Genomic DNA, 23,095 nt, shown 5'->3' with positions numbered 1-23,095 from the left:
TTCTGGTCTTGGGTCCAGTTCAGGATCCCACATTGATTTAGTTGTCGTGTTTCCTAAGTCTCCTCCAATCTGTAATAGCTCCTCAGTCTTTGTTTTTCATATTGGAATACTAGTGGTCAGCTACTTTGTAGAATGTCCCTCATTTTGTCTGATGTTTTCTCATGATGTGACTGAGGTCATGAATTTATCGGCAAGAGCATTGCAGAAGGGGCGCGCCCTTCTCAGAGCATCACATCAGGTGTTACCCAATGTCAACATGTCTTATTACCCGTGATACTAACTTTGATCACTTGGTTAAGCTGGCGCCTGCCAGGTCCACTGTAAAGTTACTACGTTTTCCTCAGCAATTAAAAAGTTTATGATGGGGAGAGATTTTAAAACTATGCTTGTAGGCTGTTTTCATCCTATTTTGCCCGCTAAGTTTAGCATCCACCACTGGCCCTTTCCTGCAATAATAATTGCTGTGGTATTTGCCTAATGGCAATATTCTAATTTTATCAAAAAATAAGAGAGAAGTTTAGGTTGCTAACATTTAATTGGATTTACGCTGTTGACTTCACTGAATCTATAAATCAAGATAGAGGTATAGGGTTTAAAAATGATAAAACTGCTGATCTACTCAACTCCAAATTTGACATTATCAAGAATTCTCTTTAAAATATGAATTTATATATCTGTTGTCAATAGCCATAAATGTCTTCCTACGTACATTTTGCATGATATATGCTTTTCCAAGGTAATTTTTCAGTCCTGACAGCTATGATAATCAAGCATTGAACTAAATTGAACTTAGAACCTGGTTTTCAAAACTATATCCTTGTGTTAAACTATCATTCACCAAAATAGTAAAGAACGGTCCAACACATTGGTATCACTAAACATTTATATATAATAATTTTAGTAGGATTTCTCCAAAATTCTGTCACTAAGAAATAAAAAAAAAAAATAATGTTAATTGTTTCATCTTTATCTGATCCTTTAAAATTCCTATTTTGGGAATAGTTAATGTTTAGGTATAAATTAAAAATAAGCAAATAAAACACATTTTTTGTAGGCACTTATTCAATTTGTTTTCCTAATAAAGATATATAGGCAAAAGATTTTGGAGTTCATTTTTTTTGAATAAGTAAAATTTCAAAAATGTTTCAAAAAGTTGCCAGTTTTTCATTTTTTCTTAAAAAATGCTATTATTTACTGTCACTATCATTTCCTAAACAAAGAACATTTCATTACTAAAAGGATTGCAAGGGCATAATCTTAGAATAAAGTACCATCCTTTAAATGGAACACATTTAGCTGTACTTAAAACTTATATTATTGTCTTTCTTATTTTACTGTTCATTGGGGGAATTTTTTATAGTATCCCAATATTATAGGTTGAATTGTTTCCCCTCAAAAAAGATAAGTTGAAGTCCTAACCCCCAGTACCTCAGAATGTGACCTTGGAAATAGTATCATTGTAGATGTAATTAGCTAAATTAAGATAAGTTTATACTGGAGTAGGGTGGGCCCCTAACTCAATATGATTGGTGTCTTTATAAGTAAATGGGCACATGAAGACAGAGACACACAGGGAGAAGGCCATGTAAAGACAAAGATTAGGGTGATGCACCTACAAGCCAGGGAACACCTGGGCTACAGAAACTAGGAGGAAGGCGGGAACAGATTCTCCCTCAGAGCCCTCAGAGGAGCCAACCTTGTTTACACCTTGATCTTGGGCTTCTAGCCTCCAGAACTGGGAGAAAATAAATTTCCATAGTCTCAAGCCACCCAGTTTCCGGTACTTTGTTATAGCAGCCTGCTTTGTATTCTTTCATGAGCTGGTCAGTCAGGTGTCGCCACAAGAGGAGACAGAGGAGAACCTCAGGGAACAAAGGTCATTATAGTCCAACGTCCTAGAGCCAGGAGCAGGGCACGCCACCCAGGGCCGCCTGGAAAGACACCAAGGTGGTCAGGAGGCCGAAGACACGAGGGGCGTGAGAGCTTAGGTCACGGCCTTTATTGGGATTTCTGAGAGAAAGACAAGACAGGGCAGATAAACAGCTTAGGACTGGCTAGTTTGAATAATTTTGTCTGGCTCTGGGCTAGAGGGGTGGTCTCTAGTTGCCTGGGACCTGGCCTGGGATGATGAGGCAGAGGAATATTGCCTCCTGGGGTGCATGGACCATATAGAGGAGGTTTGGCTCTGGACTGGTTAGTTTACGTATCAAAGACATGCTCCTGGCTGGGCTCTTTGCTGTCTCTAAGAATTGGCTAGCCCAGCAGTGGGGGAGTGGGGGGGGGGTTCTCCCCAGCCAGAAAGGGTTTTTAAGATGTCAAAACATCATAATATAAAAAATACATATATATTATATATAAATAATTAACATAATATAATATTATATATGTAAACACATACACTCACACTACACAGCCCTAGGAAACCAATGCATTCAGTAATTAGCCATGTTTTGGGGAATCTGGGTTAGTACTGTATTGTGGAAATTCCGTATTGAGTTTATAGTTCTTTGACCCTTGAAAGGGTTCTGAGCAGAGAATTGAGCTTTAGTAAAATTATTCTGGCAGTGAAGTGTAGAATAGATTATAAAACGAGGTGCCTAGAAGTGGAGCGAGTGGTCAGGAGGTAGCTGTGAAGATTTTCCGAAGAGGTCCCAGGACCCCACCATGAAGGGGGTCTCTGAGAAGGAACAGATGATCCCAAGATTAGAGAGATTGCGGAGACTTTTTTTTAATTAAAATAAATTTTTTTTTGTAATTATAATTGTTAGAATGTTTATCAAATAGGAAAGGAATTTTTAATATTATGCAAAAGCCTTAAAATTGGTTCTAGCCTTTAGGACTTAGAATGCCATTCGTGGAATCTCCCCCATGGTGGCCACTCTCGGGTCCCTGAAGGCCAGGAGCATAACTGACTGACAGCCCAGCTGCTGCACTCTGCACCCACCGTTGCTGTCCAGCTGAGGCCACTCTTGCCACGGGCTGCTGCAGCCAATGACTGACCTCAGCAGAGAAAGTTAGGAGGATGCTCCTGCGAGGAGATGCAGGACTCCTCTGATGGGCGACTTGGGCTTGAGCACTCCCCATCAGACTTCTGGAATGTTCTTAGAACTGTACTTCAGACTCTGACTCTTCTGCCCAGTCTTCTTCCCTCCTCCCTCCTCCCTCCTCTGCAGGAGTTAGACCCACATCTTGATGTCACAGCTCCTCCAGCTCCCTCCCCTTTTTCCCTTAGGTACTTCCTTTAATAAATCTCTCACATTTCTAATCCTGTCTTGTGTCTGTATCTCAGAGGACCTGGCCTAAGGTATCTCTCAAGGAAATAATAAGAAATAGGGTTGAAGGTTTACAATGAATATTCATCTCTATATTATTCAAAAGAGCAAAAAATTGGAAATTTTCTAAAAATCCAATAACAAGGAAATGGTTAAACCAATCATGGTACCCCCATAATCTAGAAAATTATAGTTATTTAAAATTATGTTTTTAAGGTTAATGATATAAGAAAATGTTCATACACATAATATTTAGTGAAAAAAGTGTAAAATTTTATATATAAATATGTGAATATATTTATCACATATTTATCACATATCCAATATGTGAAACTTATCACAATCATTTATAAAAATAATCTATGTATGCGTAAACAATCCCTAGGAAAATATATGCCAAAATGTTAGCGATTGTTTTTCTGGATGGTAGAATTACTGGTTTTCAATTTCCTCTTTATTATCTTTTAATTTAAAAATTTTTCTACAATGATCATTATTACCCTTATAATTGGAAAACTACTACACAACTTAAAAAACAGATTGCTTCCTTGGTTTTATTTAAATATAAAGTATAAGATATATCTATGGGATTTTTTCTATTTTATCACCCACATTTTCAGGTGATCTCTCACTTGATTCCTTTCTGTACTCTTGGCTAGTGCTTGTGTAGCTCTCTCAGGGGAAAGGGAGCAGGCATTTCAGTAGCAGAAACTGGTCAATAAGAGGGTGGTGTGATGATCCCGATATGAAATTACCCCTAGAATCATGCTCACTGTCATGGAAAGACTGGCTAGTTCCCAGGGGTTGGAATGAATCAGTCTGTACTCCCAGTCCCCTCAGTTTTCATCCTGAGCATTCAGCAGTTCTCACTGTGGAGCACATTGTAGGCACACAGACTACCTTGTAAGCTCCTTGAGGGCATTCATTTTGTATGGCTCAGCTCTAACCATAGCAGGTGTTTGACTACGGCTTAGATCATTGAATTGAATCATCTATCCCCAATAAGGCATCCTAGAATTTTTTTAATCAACAGGACCAAAAAATAGTATAGAATTAAAAATAATATTATTTTTATGCTATTTCTGTTATTTCATACTAAGAAATGTATGTGAATAGTCTTGTCTTCTCTGCCTCCTCCATTTTTTTTGCTTTGCTCATTCTTCAGAAATTTGGAGTTTCTAATCACATAATGCTGATTTATTCTTCTATGACTTTGCACATTCCGTTCTCTCAGACTTGAATATTATACAACTTTCACACTTCCATTTGATGATGGAGTGCTGCTATGCACGCCCCGCTACATGGTGGTGAGTCAGACCACACCCAGTTGATGATTGGCAGCCTTGATTGCATGGAAACTTGGTGGTGCATGATTAAGTGTTCAGTCTCTATTAAGGCCCAATAGCAGGCCAAGAGCTCTTCCTCAAAAGGAGAGCCGTTATTCAAAGGGGATGGCAGGGCTTTGCTCCAACATCCTAAGGGCTTGGGCTGCAATTCACCTATAGAGGGCTGGCAAAGGCACCTAACAACACCCTCATGTGCAACTGACAGTTCAAGCATCATTGGATCTGCTGGATCATATGGTCCAAGTGGCAGAGCAGCTTGCATGGCAGCCTGGACCTGTTGCAGAGACTTCTTTTGTTCTGGGCCCCACTCAAGACTGGCAGCTCTTTGAGTCACTTGGTCAATGCGCCAGAGTAACACACCCAAATGTATATGTTCCCTCCCAAATCCAAAGACCCCACTGGACACTGTGCCTCATTTTGTTTATAGAAGATGCAACAACATATCCTTCACCTTGGAAGGGATGTCTCCACATGCGTTATACCACTGGACCCTTAGAAATCTCACTGACGTCGAAGGCTTCTGAATTTTTGTTGCATTTATTTCCCACCATCTTATATGCAAATGTCCTACCACTAAGTCTAGAGTAGTTGCTATTTCTTGTTCACTAGGACCAATAGCATAATGTCACCAGCGTAATGGACCAGTGTGATATCTTATAGAAGGGAAAGGTGATTAAGATCCCTGTGAACTAAATTATGGCACAGGGCTGGAGAGTTGATATACCCCTAGGCAGGACGGTGAAGGTGTATTGCTGGCCTTCCCAGCTGAAAGTAAACTGCTTCTGGTGGCCTTTATTGACAGGTATAGAGGAAAAAGCATTTGCCAGATCCGTAGTGCATACCAGGTACCAGGGGATATGTTAATTTGCTCAAACAATGAAACTCCATCTGGTACAGCAGCTGCAATTGGAGTGACCACCTGATTAATCTTACAGTAATCCACTGTGATTCTCCAAGATCCGTCTGTCTTCTGCACTGATCACCTGACCTCCATAAGCCCCTACTAAGTGATGGACTCCAGTGATATTTTGGGTTCCCTGAAATTGCTGTCAGTTCAGAGCCAGGGCTCAGTAGTCTCCAAAAGGTCTGATTATTTCCTTTTCCCCAGTACACAGTCACCCTGGTAAAAGGCTGTCAATCCCTTTGGGGAAGGCTGGGAGAAAGATTAACAGTATAAATTTTTGATAATATACTGGGATCCTTCCTCAAAGAGACCCAGCCTCCCCTTCATTCAAGGGGTTCTGGGTCTGTAAGCTGGCTCAAGTCTGGGAATTGATAAAGGGGTCTGTTTTTATGATTCAGGTTATACTTCTGTTCACTTAACCTAGAAATTTACTGCACATACAGATCAAGTAAGAATTTAGTAGGTTTCCTATCTTTCACTTCTAGGAATGTCATGATCCACTAGTCAATGCCATAGATCTGTGTGAGTCAGACTATTCTGATTGCTTCTTTGACTGCCCATTATGGTGACCAGGTCCACCTTGCCCTGGGCAATTGAGTGCCTCCATTGGCTCCTACCATCCTGGGATCCAATTACTCCCGTTGCATTTGTATTTCCCAATTCAGTGACTGCAGTTCCCACTGTAAGATCTTGTCTGCAGAGAACAATCACAGAGCTCCTCAAGGATGCTGGGGTTCCCTTCACAAGTTTATTTCTCATATTCACAGTGAAAGGCGTGTCTTCTGAACCCTCACAGGGTGAGTGGGTAGGTCTTAAATGACAAATCCATTGTAACATTCCAATCTCTCTAAACCTTTGAATCACTTCACCTACATTAAACCAAGGCGGGGCTGGCATTTCCAGCTCCCCCACTGTGGGCCACCTTTTGGCACATGTTTCAGCCAACCAACCCAACTAGCTGTTAGAGCCCTTCCTAACTCCTGGAGCTGCAACATTAAATGCAGAATCTCTGCTTAGCGAGCCCATATCAATGTTTGGCCTGATCCAACTTTGTGTTCCTTCCACCATTATCTATACCCTTAATGTCTGTTCCCACACATGTTCCCCAGATTTATGTCTATTTAAGTTAGGAAACTTAAGTACCTCTTTTGCAGTTTAATGTACCTAGTCACGGGTCACACTTTGTATGTCGCCTCTAGGGGCCTGCTGAGACTTGAGTCTAGTTATAGGTCTAGAAGCAAAGAGGGGTGGTTGGGGTGGGTCCTGAGAAGAATCAGTGTTGTCTTGCACAATAGCTACCACAAAGCAGGCCATTACTGTTTCCTCAGACAATGCAGAGCTAATCCTCAGACAGGTGGAGAGGCAGCTCCCACTGGGAGTGAAGAGACCCCTTTCCCTGGTAAAGAAGGCTCACCAGAATTCAGGGGCTCAATGTCCCCAGCTTCATCAGGATCTTCCCACATGTCCCCATTCCAACTTTCAGGATTCCCTTCCTTCCCAAAAAACATCCTCACTTCCACAGTAAACAACCTACCAGGCTGGGAGCTCACCTCAAGTTGTAATTCAGCCAGTCATGGGATAAAATTCTGGGTTTGGTTTCCAGAAATCTCTGCCTTGCAGCTACAGGAGACAAGGCTCTCCTCCAGAACACCCATAGAAGCTTTCAGGTCATTTATGCACACTTGAAAGGAGAATTCGAATCCCTGAGCTCATCCCTTTCTTTCTCCACTTTGTCCAGTAATACTAGGTGTCACCAGCCAATCTCATTATATTCATTAGTATGACAAAAAATATTTGAAAGTATCATGTACATCGTTACCCAGATCCTTGCTTCTTATAAGTGGCTGATTAGGAGTGTCCAGTGGTGATATTTTGCATGTCTCTATGGCTAGATCATGCCATGGACTATCACTGCTCTCTTAACTACTGGAAATAGAGTCATTAGCATCTTTAAATCTAATCAGATTAGAGAGGGAATTCCAGAAACCACAGAACCAATTTGGAAAACTCATCCTTAAAGCTCTGTTTTTCTAGAACCACTCTCAATAACAAAATCTGTATTAGTTGGGGTTCTTCAGAGAAACAGAACCAATAGGATGTATATCTCTATCTCTATCTCTATCTCTATCTCTATCTCTACCTCTACCTCTACCTCTACCTCTACCTCTATCTCTATCAAGAGATGTATTATAAGGAATTGGCTCACATAATTATGGGGCTGACAAGTCCCAAGATCTTCAGGGTGAGTCAGCAAGCTGGAGTTCCAGAATCGCCGACGTTTTAGTTCCAGAAGACTGGCAGACTTGAGACCTGGAAAGAGCCAATTCAGTTCCAATTTGAAGGCAGGAAAAATTCTCCCTTACCTGTGGGAGGGTCAGCTTTTTTATTATTTTCAGGCCTTCAATTGATTGGATGATGCCCACCCACGTTACCATGGGCAATCTGCTTTATTCAATCTACCAATCCAAATGTTAATCTCATTCAGAAACACCCTCACAAACACACCCAGAATAATATTTGACCAAATATCTGGGCACCCAGTGGCCCAATCATGTTGACACATAAAGCTAACCATCCCAGTCCCCAACACTTGCCTAGTGCCTGATGCATTGTGATGACAACAAATGTTTGTTCAATTGAATTGAGCGTATAGGCCATTGTGTATATAAAATATTGCTTCATTTTGGAATTAGGTGGTAACTGATAACATCTCACAATATGTTGTGTGTTTTGAAATGTTTGCTGCCTATCAATCAGTGCATCCAGACCTCGTTTGTCATGATGTGCAAAGTACATCATTCTGTGTGGGTGTTAGTTTCCATGCAGAGAGCCCAGGGCCACTTAGTCCAGTTAAAGAGTCAAAGAAAAAGTTGAAATATAGATTGAGGAGTCAGGGAAGGCCCCCTGAGAAAGTGACTTTTACATCCAGCCCTGAAGGATGAATACCAGATATTCATTGCCCTGTTTTTTTACGATTATGAAAAACTTGAACAGAGTCAGGGATTTGTCAGCCACAGTATACACACCATGCAGTGGATGCTCTGCCATCAGCTTTCAGGGGAGGACTGACAGCTGGAGGGCTTACACGCACGCTCACAGAGGTGAGCTGCTGGGTCCTCTGCACAGTGTACGCGTGGAGAAAGGTACGTTTCACATTTTCTTCATACTTTGAAGTACTGTGCAAATTTGTTTCACAAGTATGGATCATGTTTCCCAACATAAAAACTAAGCCAAAATTAAAAACTGCTGGGGGGACTATCTCCATCTAACTCATTTACGGGGCAATTTGGCAACATGTAACTAACGATTTACAAAGTACATACCCTTTGCCTTAAAATAATTTCACTTTTAGAATTTTGTTGTGGACAAATGTAGATGTACAAAAAGGTATGGGATCATGACAAAAAATGGTAAAGGTGTGGGGTGATGGATGTGTTAATTAACCAGATTGTGGGAATCATTTCACAACGTATCCATATGTCAAATCATCAAATCGGACATCTTAAATAGATAAATTTTTTGTCAATTATATTTCAATAAAGCTGGAAGAAAGTTATCAGTATATTCAGTCAAGTATTGTTGTATTAGAGAAAAATTGGAAACAATGCAAATATCAACTCTAAGAGACAGATCAGTTAAGGTCCATTCGTAAGGAAATCCTCCACAGCCCTTAAAAACAAGGTGTAGAGGGGCCGGCCCACGGCTTAGCGATTAAGTGCGTGCGCTCCGCAACTGGCGGCCCGGGTTCGGATCCCGGCCGCGCACAGAGGCACCACTTCTCCGGCCATGCTGAGGCCGCGTCCCACATACAGCAACTAGAAGGATGTGCAACTATGACATACAACTATCTACAGGGGCTTTGGGGAAAAAAATAGGAGGAGGCTTGGCAATAGATGTTAGCTCAGAGCCAGTCTTCGTCAGCAAAAAGAGGAGGATTAGCATGGATGTTAGCTCAGGGCTGATCTTCCTCACACACACACACAGAAACAAGGTGTAGAAAACTAGGTAAAGACAATTTACTTGGGAAACAAAGCAGATAGAAGCATCAAGTGGGCTGATATGAACAGAGGGAGATGCTAAGTCTCCAGCAAACAGCAGAGACACTAAGCGGGGTTTTCAGGAACACAGTAGTTTCTCCAAGTTACCTCCCTATTAAATACTTCAAAGGCGATGGCAAAGGACAGGGGGAAACCTGGCCGGTTCTGGAAAAGGTATCACTTGTACAGTTATTTTCCAAAATAAATTGTTTGATCTTGGATTAGGATAGGGCTTTTATGAAAGAGAAATACTCACACACTTCGGATGTCAGTCCCAATAACAGAGGGACTCAGAACTCAATTCCGAGCAGGCTGGGGCACCGGTGCTCCTTTGTTCCTGGATAATTGTCCCGGTCCAAGTAGCGCGGTAGAAGCTTGTCCTCCGCAGGCAGGCTTCGGGAGACCGTGGGGCCACGCTGTCTCTCCTCCATCCTTCAGGGTGCCTGTCGGAGTCCTGGTGTCCCCTGCCAATCTATGGGTCTCCCTGTGAAGCCTGAAGGTAGAGAGAGGGAGGCAGGAGGCACGGGGCTGAAGTCTGGACCGGGAAGGCTAATTCTAGTAGATGGGGGTTCTGGGGGGGGGGGCGTGCTAAAAGTAAGATCTGGTAAAACAACATGAGGAGAAAAATGTGGTATCATGGATTATAATTTTTAGTATGTTAGGAGAAAACTCGGGCAACAGTCGGAGATGTAGCTCACACGGACTGCTACTTATTCTTTTGTGAAATATTTGCTGCCTACTATATTTGGTGCAAACACAGTTTAAAGTGGTGTGCATGCAGGGGTGTGTGTGTGTGTGTGTGTGTATGTGCAAATGTATGTGGGACTTGTGGGGAGGCTGTCTATAAAGATTACTAAAATATAGAACCTGTCCTCAGGGATCTTACCTGTAATTTAAGAAGGGGGGCCGCTTTCTGTGTATATAGTAGCTCCTCGTGCATCCAGGAGAAGATATCTAACTCAGCAGGGGCACTGTGGGAGATATAATTTTATGTAGAGCACCAGACTCTACATTTTCATGGCAATTAGTAGGCAATTAGTAAATGATGCTATTATTGTTATTACTCTTATTAGTACAGGAAGAGACAACACGCAGGGTCTCCTTGTATGCCCTTCCAACTCACGTTGTTTTGAGCTAGGTAGGCATCTTTGTGGTTAGATATCGGAGCCTTGGCATACCAGATCCATTTACCTTCTCTATGAGAGTGCAAGGGCTGCTGTCACCAAGTACCACAAACTGGGTGGCTGAAATAATCAGAAATGTGTTCTCTCACAGTTACAGAGGTTCTCAGTTCGAGATGAAAATGTTGGCAGGGCCATGCTCCCTCTGAAGGCTCTAACAAAGAATCCTTCCTTGCTAGAGCCTTCCCTCTTCTTAGTTTCTGGTAGTTTCTGGCAGTCCTTGACGTTCCTTGGTTTGTAACAGCATCACTCCAGTTTCTGCGTCCCTCTTCACATGGGCATCTGCCCTCTATGTGTGTCTGTGTCTCTGTCTCGTCTCCAGCCATTAGATTTAGGCCCATCCTAATCCAATAAGACCTCGTTTTAACTTGACCTCAACCACAAAGACCCTATTTACAAATAAGGTCACATTCATAGGTACTGGGGGTTAGGACTTGAACATATATTTTTGGGGGACACAGTTCAACCCACTGCATCCACCTTCTGATAAGGACCCTGCCATTTGGTCAGGTCCCTGGATTTAGAAGGACCAACTCTGGCCCAGGCTGGAAAGGTGGACATGTGACCCAGGACTGGCCACTCTCTTGGCCACAGTGATGGGTTTGGATGTGGGCTTATATGTCCAAACCAGTAGATTCAATGCTGATATTTTTATTGGAACTCCTGTACAGGAAACTTCTCTTTCTGCTGGACTAAATTGGGCAGAGATGATCCCAGCCCAGCCCAGTTTCCACCTGGACAAAGCCTGCCTGTGAGTGAGGAAAGACTGCAGGGCTTAATTTGGCCCCTGGATCCTACCATCCCTGAATTCAGATACTTCTGTCTTTTCCAATGACATAAGCCAATAAATTCACTTCTTTTCTTTTTTGCTTATGGAGTAGGTTTTTTTTTTGTTTTTTTTTTACTTGCAAACAAAAGAATTCCAAGAATGATACACTGTATCCTCTCATTTATATTTTTATTTATAACAAAATATGTTGCATGTCTATGCGACCACATACTAGAAAAGCCCTGTTCTCTGCTCTCAAGCAGCTCGCAACCTAGTGTGGGATGGACAGAGACTGTGGACCATGTTGGTTGAAAGCATCAAGAGAGAGGAGCCGGGCCGCCTGGGTTCAGTTCCCACCCCACCAATTACCACCTGGCTAACCCTGGGCGAGTGATTCAGCCTCTTGGCCTGTATGCTTCCTCATCTATAAGACAGGAACAATCATAGTCTTTATCTTCTGGGATTGTTGTAAGGATTAAATACGTTAATATTTATAAGGTCCTTAGAATTATACCTGACATTTTGTAATAGCTATTTAAGGGTTAGTTATTGTTATTTAACAGAAAGTCTTCTTCCTTAATTCCCATAATGGCGCCATGAAATTAATACTACTATTATTTCCATTTTACAAATAAGGAAACTAAAGCTAACTTCAGTGATTCTATAGTTCTATGAAATCCAGTTCACACAATGAAGAGTGACAAAAGTGGATCCAGAGTGCAGTATCTTTGACACTTGGCCACATGGTCTGCCATGGGTCAGAAGTAGATTACAGAAGTCTCAATAGCAGATCTGAGATCTTTTGGATGTTGAACAATTCATGATGACAAAGCACCTTACAGGGAAACTGCTCCTGGAAATGGAGTCTCTCCAGTTTTCAAATTTGCCCATTTTTGTTTGCTCAATACCTAGCATAGTACCCGATTTGTACTAAGTACACAAGAAATGCTTTCTGAATGAATAAATGAGAGAAAGAATGAATGAATAACAGCTTTTATACATCCCTATTATATGGTTAGCCTGGCCTGGAGTTAGGGGATGTAAATTGCTAGGTCAGCTCCTGAGACTCATTCTGATAAGTTTTCATCCATTTATTTTATAAAAATATACTGAGCACCCACATATGCCAGACAGCATGTTAAATTCTGAGTGTACACGGGTGGATAAAACCAACACATCACCAGCATTCATGAATCTACTAACTCATAGTGGACACAGGCAATATATAAACAGATAGCAAATACAGACATGAGTACAAACAGCGATCTGTGTTAGAGACCTAACAAGCAGAAGTCAGTGATAGAAAGTGACGGAGCATGGATAGGTTATTTAGGTAATTTGGTCATGGATGGCCTCTCTGAGGAGGTAACATCTTGGGCTGAGACTGAAGACTGAGGAGGAAATATCCGTGCCAGGGTCAAAGAGAGGAGAGTTCTAGAATCTAGAGGAAAGAGTGTGGTGTGTCCTGGGAATGAAGTGAAAGGAGTGTCATGGGAGGAAAGAGCCGCACAGGTGTGGCTGGAAGGGTAGGAGGGGCCAGATCACACAGATTCTGAGAGAGGAGGGTCCAGCACATGGTGGGCACTCAGTGGACATGTGTGGAGTGATAAATGGATCTTGGATGGTCCATGCTGCGGGGTTGGGTTTTGCCGTTGATACTTGAGAAATGAGCTATTCTCGGTGGCTGTGGCCTTCCTTAGTCATTACAATTACTTATCAGATTTGGTTTAGTCAAGAGGACATTAGAGAATGATAGTGAACACCACGAGAAGGGAAATCCAAGACACCTCCCACACTGCAGAGTGGAGACAGCTTTTCAAGCCCTTTGGGATAGTCAGCAAGGCCCTCCTCAACTGTGGGCTGACTCCAGTTGTGAATTTTAAATGCTTGGACAATGACAACTGGTACTGATGAGAAGATGGCCTTTAAGAATTCCACAAAGTCATCCATCATTTTAATTCTATTTGATAACCAAGAGCAACGAGAGAGCTTTTTCAGCCTCTGTTCTGGGTCTTCTGTTTCATGTGTTCCAGAGAGAAGTTACTGAGCAAATGTATGCTCCGGGTTGATTCCTTTGACTGAAATCAGCTTCCCAAAGCATAGTTCAGTTCTCGAGTCTGTCTCAGTCCAAGCCATCCTCCTCGTATCTGCAAGTCATCTCTCTCAAACAGAGCTCTTATCTTGTCATTTCCTGGCTCCCCAGTGCCCCTGCAATAAACCGCAAATTCCTTAAAATGATACTTATGGCCTTCTAGAATTAGGCTTCAACCTCTTTTTACTGTCGCTACCTTTGCAAAGTTTCTTGATTTTGCTTGATGTCAAATACGTTCATTTCCATGATGCCCTCTCTGCTTGGCATGACCTTTCTCAGACTTTCATCTTCGTCTCTGACAGATCCTTTGAGGATAAACACAAATGCCAACTCCTCTGTGAAGCCTTCCTTGATTTAACCAGTTTGAATAAATCTCTCCTTCCTTGAAAGCTCTTTATAAATTAGCGTTTTATTTGTAAGTTTGAAGATGCCTACCATATTATGCCTTAGCTTTTTTCTGCCCTATCACTACTGCTAATGCCTACTGACTATCCCAGCCTGTTCTCCACACTTCACATTTATTTCTGAGATTGGGTAATACCTGTCACCTCTTCTAAAAATAACAGTAGCAATCATGACACTTACTAAATGCCAAGCACTGTTCTAGTCTTTACATGTATTAACTTATTTAATTCTCATAAGAACCATAAGATTGTTATTAGCTCCATTTTGCAGACGAGAAAACTGAAGCACAGAGAGGTTAAATGCCCAAGGTCAGACAGCTAAATGCAAGATTCAAGATTTAAGCCAAATCAGTGAGGTTCCAAAGAAGATTATTCCAGACTGCTCTCTACTGTAAAGACCCCAGAGTTGGGGGTTAGTTCCGGGTTTACTCTTATCTTATTTCTGGGGCTATATCCCCAGCACCTGGCACAGGTACGCGGTAAGGACTCAATATACGCTTGTGAATGAAGGCAGCGTGTTTTGCATATCTATAAATCATTTGAAAGCAGAGAACGTGCCTTATCTGTCTTTGTTGATCTTTATCCCCCTGCCACATCTTAGATGTATCTTGCACATATATGTTAGTTAGATGCTTATTGAATGAAGAGGCAAAAAGAAAAATATAGGGCACAGAAATAGAACGGGCAGAGGAGGGAACTGAAGAGTGGTGAGAAAACTAGCTTTCTGTAGGAACCAGAGCTTGGTAGAAGGAATTGGAGATGATGCAATTGGATGGATGAAGGAAAGGGGCAATGACTTAAATGCCTAGAGGGACCAGGCGGGTAAATGGAAATTAGGGGCATGGGCTGGTGAAGGCCACAGAGTGTTGGAGACCATGGTGAATCACAACACTGAAAGTCAGGTCCCAATGCAGGCTGCCATGGAGGCAGGCATGGGCCAAGGGTTGCCAGAGCTTACGATTTCTCAAGAGAAGATGACAATTTGGATTTTAAGTGAAATTCTTTACTTTTGTAAACTGTTGGCAAGTATTTCAAATTAAAGGAAAAATAAACATTCTGTGTTAAACCTAAGGTGAATATAGCACGATGAGGTTCCAAGCTTAAAGGCGGGACCAGCTTTTAGGGCACCTTGAATGTCTGTGTGAGGACTTTGGAATGTATTCCATATTTAACATGCAAAATTATATGGAAACTAGCATGGTTCAGTCTTTGGGGGTAAGGCAACTGTGGCTTTGGGGGGTAGGCTCGTTCATCCTTTTATGGTATACAAATATTGCTTATTGAATTTCCCTATGGTTTCCCAAGGGAATTGAGTTGCAGGCTTAAAATGAGCACTTCATTTCTTTCCCTTCTCAGTCTCAGCCCTGGGCCATAATAAGACGAGTCATAGCTGGTCCCTCAAGAAGTGGGGAAGCGGGGCCGACAGACACGTGGCAAACCAACCAGGTAACCTGATGGAGCAAAGGATTAAACACCTAACATGGCAGCTTTGGGAGCTACTGACGGAAGATTTTGGATAAAAGAAAGGTGGGAGTAGTTTGGCAAGTCTTCAAGGAGAATGGTTAGAAGTGGGGGCAGGGGGACAATGGATATCTGAAGCAGGACAAAGAATAACATGCAAGTGATGCGAGTCACTTCATCCGCTTGCCTCTTCTTCCATTTAATTGGGTACATATGGCTTGAGCATCTGCTGTGGGCTCAGCACCACGCTGGCCACCAGAGACCAAGAACAGAGACACCCTAAAGATGAGGATGGACCTGGGCTCCAAGCAGCAACGTGCTCAAGACCCAGGCAGACTGGTGTGCATCTTGTCCCTGTCACTTATTAACTGCGTGACCTTGAAGAAGTTTTTTAGCATCTCGAAACCCCAGTTTCCATATCTGTAAAATGGGGAGAGTAATCAAGTCAATCACATGGGTTTATTGTGAGATTAATGAAGAATATTTTTGTGAAACACTCAGCACAGGGTCTGCCACATAGTAAGTACTTCATAAATGACAGCAATTACTGTGTTTATATGTAAATTATCCAGTAGAAGAATATAGAAGGTACACTGTTAACCCGAAGGAGAAAATTATTTTCCATCTCTTCCTTTTATTTATTTCCTTCATAGCACACACTACAATTTGAAATTATGTTCCGCAAGGCTTATTAGTTCTATGCAGTCCCCCCCACACCTTCACTAGATTGCAAGGGGCAGGAGGGCAAGGAGCCTGTCTGCCATGTCCACCTTGACCTCCTGATGTTCCCCAGCACCTAAGCATACCTTAGGTACCTAAAAATAATAACATTTTTTGAGCATTTATGTATGCAGGTTCTAACACATTCTAGTGTATTATCTCATCTAATCCTTTGCAGCAATCTTATAGATTTTTACTATCATTCTCCCCAATTTAGAAATGAGGTGACTGAGGCGCAGAGAGGTCGAGTCACTTGCTCAAGTTCACAGAGCAACTAAGTGGCGGAATGTGGGTTGAAACATACTCTGGCCAGTGCGATAGCCGTTCCCTTTCCACTGTGAATAGAATGATCTGGGGAATAAGTGAATTAATGAAAGAGCGATGGAAAAAGGTTCAGAGGGGAGGAGATAATTTAATTGGATAGAAGGATGAGGAAGCGTGTACAGGTAAACAAGGGACAAAAGTACAAATGTGCGCATGTGTGGAACGAGACTGTAACTTCAGGAAGATTAAGTATAATAAAAAAACAAATAAATAAATCGTGAATGTTTGTGTAAATTGTGCGTGTGCGTGTGTGTGTTAAATAGAGAGAGACAGAGGGAGGGAGAGAGAGGGAGAGGGAGCAGGTCTCCAGCACTGTGTGCCATGCTAAGGAGTTGGACGTTTTCCTACTGGCAGCAGAGAAACACTGAGGGAAAGCATGGGACATGATCTGTTTTCCTTTCCTGCAGTCAACCTCCTGGTTATAACAAGGACGATCACAAGTCAGAAGAGAAGTGTGGATCTGTGAGCGGGGAGACCAGTTTGGAGACTCTTGAAGTGGGAGGGGTGGGAAACAACATGAACCAAGCATGAGAAAGTTTCAGGTATGTCTGAATTTGGGCTCTTTAGGTATTAACGGGAAGCGATATTTCCAATTATAACTTGGAACTGTTCGCAAGAATTAATGGGAGCAAAACTTAACCTGATTCAGAAAGGGGTTCCCTACACGGGTTTTGAGCTTTTCCTTCTTTGGATCACTGTTGAGCTGCACACGCCTGCTAGGTGTTACTTTGATTCTTGTGCTGAAACAGCCATGTAAACACAAACGCAGGCGGGCACGAAACTCTTGGAACATCTTTAGTTTGAGAATTTAAACACAAGGAACCGTTAGGTTTTTCAGTGGCCGTCATCCCAAAACATAAATCACACCAAATTTGTTTGAAATCCTGTCTTTAGAAGGTTGTGTGTTTTGACAAACCTTGCAGCAAATTTGGTCCAGCTTTTGGATTTGTAATGAAACCTGAAACCAAGCATGCTGGCCTGCCTTGGGGTCTTCTCGAACAAGCACCAAGCAGCCTTAGCGTAATGCCTCCCCTAATCTCATCCTGGCAAAAGACATTACTGTGTTGGGCTGCACTAGAAGTTTGGGGGGGACTCTGCACACATTTCATGCAATTATGGAAAAGGACTGATCAACACAGCAATTTGGGGGCATTTCCATGCCTGAGTATTTTTAAGACCGTAAATTGCAGAATTAGCAATACTTTATCCCCTGTTGGCTAGTGACTTGGAGATACCCCAAACCATGATTGGGGCAGAAAGTTAATTAATCTGCTTATTAAAAAGAAGAAATGTCTCATTTGCATGCATTTACATTCAGGTCTTGCATGCATCATGCTTTTTGGTGGTCTCTGCTTTCTTTCCTTAATACCACTGACCTAGCTAGGTATTATTAGCTCAATACATTTACATTTTCTGTGTCTGGCCTTTGTTTAAGGAGTACGTGTCTGGTTACCATTGGTTCCAGCAGAATTTGATTGTCGTATAGACTATTTAATTCTCTATAGAGCTTCTCTCCCTTCTCATGGGCTGTTTTCTTTTAGTTCTTCCATATACCACAGTTGGGGAAAGAGTTATATACTTGACCAGTCTTGGAAAATAAAAACCTTGTCTCCACCAGAGTTGGACATGTTATTTGGGGATGATCCATTCAATTATCTGCAATTTCCTACTCAACTGAATTTTCCATGGTCATTTTTGTGGGAGTTTTCTTTCTTGTTTTTCCTTTCTTATTGGGAGGTCTGCTTTTGGAGTGTTTTTTTTTCCTCCTAGGAAAAAGACCATGGCTCCATGGATGTATCTTAGGTATTCCACATTCTGAATGATTGTTTTTACCTGAAAATCCCTCTGTAACCTGAATCCAGGCCCCCTGAAACCTACTGGAAGGAAGCCTTGGGAGAAGAGGGAGGGGGCTGGGGAGAGGGGTGATGGGAGGGAGTGGGGGTGAGGAGGGGTTGAAATGCAAAGACTATGACAAGCTCTTGGAACAGCAGCAAGTAAAACCAAAAGTATATGGGGAGATTAGTGCAGATGGAAATCTGCACGGAGTGAATCACCAGCTCAAATACGGGGGCCCACGATGCTCGTGTTTCTGTGTTTTGTAGTAATCATATTTCTGATACATTACAACAGTGTGGCTGTCAGGGGTGAGTTGCTCAGGCAGCAGTTAAACCACCTATATGCTAACAAGCTTAGCAATCAGGTTGTGAAGGGTCCTGGTTGGAGGAAAAAAATTAAAACCAAACCTTAGACCTCTGTCAGACTGTGAGGAGAATTATATTTTCGAACTAGTCTACAGTGTGGACAGGAAATGACCTCTCCACAAACTGCTTCTTTAAAAACAACCAGTGGTGCCTAAAGCTATCCAGCTTCTCTCTCTCCCTCCCTCCCTCTCTTTCTCTCTCTCGCCCTCCCTCCTGCCCTGCCTTCCTCCCTACCAACCTCCCTCCCTCTCTGGAGCTCCTGCTCTCTCCCTCTCCCTCCTCTCCCGTGCTCTCTCCCTCCCTCCTCCCTCCCTCCCTCCTCTCTCCTCTCCCTCTCCTCTCTCGCTATAGAGGGCTCCAACAGCAGTTCCCAGCCAGTGTGTGCAGCCTGCCTGCCTGCCTGCCTCTGTGTGTGTGTGTGTGAGCGTGTGCGTGCGTCTACTTTGTACTGTGAAGAACACAGCCCATGTGCTCTGCATGGACGTTACTGATACTCTATTTAGCTTGATTTTCGACAAGCAGGCAAGATGTCCAGCACACCACATGACCCCTTCTATTCTTCTCCTTTTGGCCCATTTTATAGGAGACATACACCATACATGGTGCAGCCAGAGTACCGAATCTATGAGATGAACAAGAGACTGCAGTCTCGCACAGAGGTAAGTACTTCAACCTTGGGTGTATGTTTGTGTATTTTTTTTTTTTAAACTGTGCATGGGCTTTTTCCTAGGGTTGCTGGCTGAATTCTGTGGGAAGTGTCCCACCAGATACTACCACGTACGTGGAAATGAGCGCCAGGATGAATCCACTAGTTTGAACGCTGGGTTTCCAGGCACGGCAACTCTTGGAGCTGGGGACAGTTTCTGCCGGAATCTTGAAATAGACAACCCAGCACTTGATTCGCATGCCGGGTCTCCAGAAACGCTGCTCTCCCAGAACTCCGGGGGGTGCAGGCTCTGGGTCGGTCCCCTTAGTGTTCCCTGAGATAAAATTCCAAGGGATTTTGTGATCATTTGCATCCGGTAAAATAATTTTTTTAACAAATCCCAGAGGAAGTCTGCTTTGTCCTGCATTTGCTTTTCAAAGTCATCAAAATCGAGATGAAGGAGGCAGAAGAGTAACCCCGCGTACTTTTCAGAACTAGCCCTGGAGGGACATGCTTGTATATTTCTGTCTTAAATTCAGAAACCAGTTGCTTGGGGCAAAGGGGTTCTTGACTTGCTCCTATCGTGGATGGAAGTGTCTCCTAAGGAGCTTTACCTTCCACAGGAGCTGGCTCAGCATTTGAGTCAGCTTGAGTTTTTGCATATTTGTAATCTTGTGGCTGAGAGAGGGATCCTTAGCCTCTGGGCCAGCAACTCTGGGAGCAGAGAGAGCAGAACTTTCAGAACTTTGTAAATGCAAAACTCCAGACCGCCTCCTGCAATTTAAACATTTAATACCTGTTGACTTTTTCTCTATGCTGGCTCAGCTGGCAGGTCTGCTGCTGGGCTGTCCACTTGCCTGTAAGTTGAGGCTTTGTGTTGAAGTGTTCTGGGAAGGAGTTTACTATAGATGCACCAGAGTCACTTTAGGAAGTAGAAATCGCTGGGAATTCAGTCTTCTCTGCAGAGTACAAATACCCGGAGGGTTGATGGTAAAGAGCTTTTAGGGAATAGCTTTGGTGGAATTTTAGATTGAAGATTACCTCTCAACTCTGGAAAGGAACTCAGTTAAGGTTGTATGATAAAATAAAACACGCTTGCTTGAATTGTCAACGGAACCATGGAGAATTCATGACGTTTAATGTATTTAATACAGCTAACAAGATGTGACCTGCTTTCTGATTGGCTAACTGCTGGACAAGGACTGATGTTTTTAAAAAACTGTTTTGTCTTTATCACTGCTATTTTCTTTATGTGTTAATACACCAGAGATATTAAATATAATTGATGATACTGTTGCTCTCCCTAGAAGCCAGTGGTTTTTACAGAGTGTAAACTCTGCTCTGCTTAGGGGTAGTGAGCTGTTGGCAGTAAATGATATCTGTGTGTGTTGTGTGGGTTGTGTGTTACAGTTTGTATATTTCATGCAGCTCTTTGCAACTGTGTGTTGGAATCTTAAATTATTGCATAAATTATTGGTTGTCATAGCCTGCTTTCAGAATTAGGAGGATAGAAAATGTTATAGTTATAGTTCAGGCACACATTAGTTGCAATATAAATTTGGGGTAAAAAAAAATGTCTTAAAATATGATTAGTGTTTAAAAAGAGACCCAGGGCCATTATGGCTCAATTCTTGAACAGCAACAAGATTTAAAAGCAGCTTGTGTCCACCTTACATTTCAGAAAGTTTTGGAGGAGTTGTGGAAAGAGGTTTTTCTCCCATCCTCCTTGGTTCGGAGAGCAGGCAGATTTCTCTAATATCTGTGTTCCCTTGTGCCCTTAATTAGCACTTGGCCAGTTCTGAGCTAGGAGACTTATCTGGGAGACTTCTCCATCCTGCCCCTCATAAAAATCTGCAGGATGCAATAAGTTCCCCATGCTTGTTTCACATTTGAGAGAAAACCTTTGAAAAGTCCCCCATTCATAGCATGTTTCTTAAAAATGGCACATTATCTTTTGTGAGAGCTAAACTCAGGAACTTCTAACTTTTGGCTTGTGGCTTTACTTTTAAAGATTTTCCTCTGAGTAGAAAAAACTGCTTCATAGCTCAAGAACCTGGAGAGGAAAGCTTGCTATGACGAATCTTAAAGATTTTTTTAAACCTCTCTGCCTGTGACAGAAAAGCACTATAAACTGTTTTCTGGTGTGTTCTACAGCCAGCCCCAAACATTTCCCCTCTTAATTAGATCTTTTTTGTAATTATCCAAATAATTGCCCTGAAACAACTTTTTTTCTTTGCCACGCAGTAAATGATGTCATGAACCCAAAGCCGTAAATTTGTTTTCATTTCATATGAATAAAGGAGAGAATCAAACAATTGCTCCTAAGATATTTAAATATTATGATTAAATATTAAATTTTGATCATGGTTTATAATTGGAAAAGAAAATATTTAGAAAAAAATAACTTTTCCTGAAAAAGTTACAGTGTGCCTTCACCAATGATGATTGTTTATGATAAAGTTGTACTGAGCCCTATAAGGGAATGAGTTGGAATAAAATACAGTAATACCCAGCAAGAGTTACCAATTTATTCACACACAGAATCAGATAGATTGTTGAGCAATTGCTTTTCGAATTTAACCAATGCATCCAAGCATTTTTGGGCAAGAGACACTTGCACCCCTTTCTTCTCTCTCTCTCCTGGTTCTTGCTCCTAAATTACGTAGTATTATTTCATTGACTCCTAATACCACACACACACACACACATACACACACACACACACACAATCTGAGTAACACTCTCAGCACTCCATTCCTTCTTGAACGTAGACTTGGCTAGAAAGAAATTGTAGCAAACCAGTAGAAATTTCCTAGAAGCCTCCTTCTTTTTAGAAAGGACAGAAAGTAGTAAAATCCCATGATATTTCCCTACCCTCCTTTCATGGCTGACCCCAGGTCATCTCTCATGGGAATTGATGTATTTCTTCCAATTAAATCTAACCAAAGCCCTCAGAAATTGGGTAGTTTTAGTTTAAAGAGCACTGGGTTGGGAGTTAATCCTGTTTCTAAGTTGTTTCTGTTACTTACTAACTAGTTGGCGTGGATCTTGGTTCCTCATCTGCAAATCACTTGCAATACCTCTTTAATTTAAAAATTCAGATTCTACAAATGTCCTGGGTTTGGTTTTCTTTAGTGTGAGAAAGTATTGTGAACTAGAGTAAAGGGCGCAGACATTACTTCTCTGCTCATGGTATTTAGTTCTAATTTACACACGGTACTGAAAAACTAGGGTAATAGTGAAGAAAACACGAAGACAGAGACCCTGCAGCTTTATTTAAAGCTAGCGCTTAGAGCAAGCGATTCCTGGAATCAAGTAGGGTCTCAATAAATGTCTGTTAACTAGCCCATCAATGAATCAGTAGATGAAAGAGGAGAGAGTTTGAGAACCCTGTCATTGAAACTAGCACCTTTCCTCAGAAACACAATTCTGATGCCTTTGGGGGCCTGGTACCCCCTGAAACTGCTTTGAGCATCTGCTTCCCATTCCCCAAAAGTGCTCATCCCCACATTTATTTTGTCATGAGGTAATTTAGATCTCTAATCTTTGTGGGAAGGGAAAGCAAGTGTCTAAGAAATTATGGGACCTCATATCTTTTAAACGGAATATAAATGCATTATAAAGCAAACAAAAACAACAAAAATATGTTTTAAAAGCTCTTGACTGTTCTGGGAAATAAAATTTCTTTGCAACATCAGAATCTCAGTGGAATTTCATAAAGAAATGTGTGGGTGTTCC

At 42.0% G+C, this 23,095-nt stretch overlaps 1 protein-coding gene across 7 annotated transcripts in view; it reads left to right on the top strand.

The window, feature by feature from the left end:
* The first annotated feature begins 18,918 nt into the window (after positions 1-18,918).
* The window catches only part of LDB2 (LIM domain binding 2), a 356,991-nt gene continuing 352,814 nt past the window's right edge, over positions 18,919-23,095 (top strand). For all 7 annotated transcript variants that reach the window (XM_014788889.2, XM_014788887.2, XM_014788888.2 and 4 more), the window contains exon 1: positions 18,919-19,370. In XM_014788889.2, coding sequence (XP_014644375.1) covers positions 19,239-19,370 — 132 coding nt within the window. In that variant the 5' untranslated portion in view covers positions 18,919-19,238. The remainder of the gene's footprint in view (positions 19,371-23,095) is intronic.

Source organism: Ceratotherium simum, chromosome 8 (genome assembly GCF_057802395.1).
Source record: "Ceratotherium simum simum isolate JZ-2026a chromosome 8, ASM5780239v1, whole genome shotgun sequence".
NCBI classification, from domain to species: Eukaryota; Metazoa; Chordata; class Mammalia; order Perissodactyla; family Rhinocerotidae; genus Ceratotherium; species Ceratotherium simum.
The sequence above is the reverse complement of the archived record's forward strand: the minus strand, read 5'-3'. Positions and strand labels throughout refer to the sequence as shown.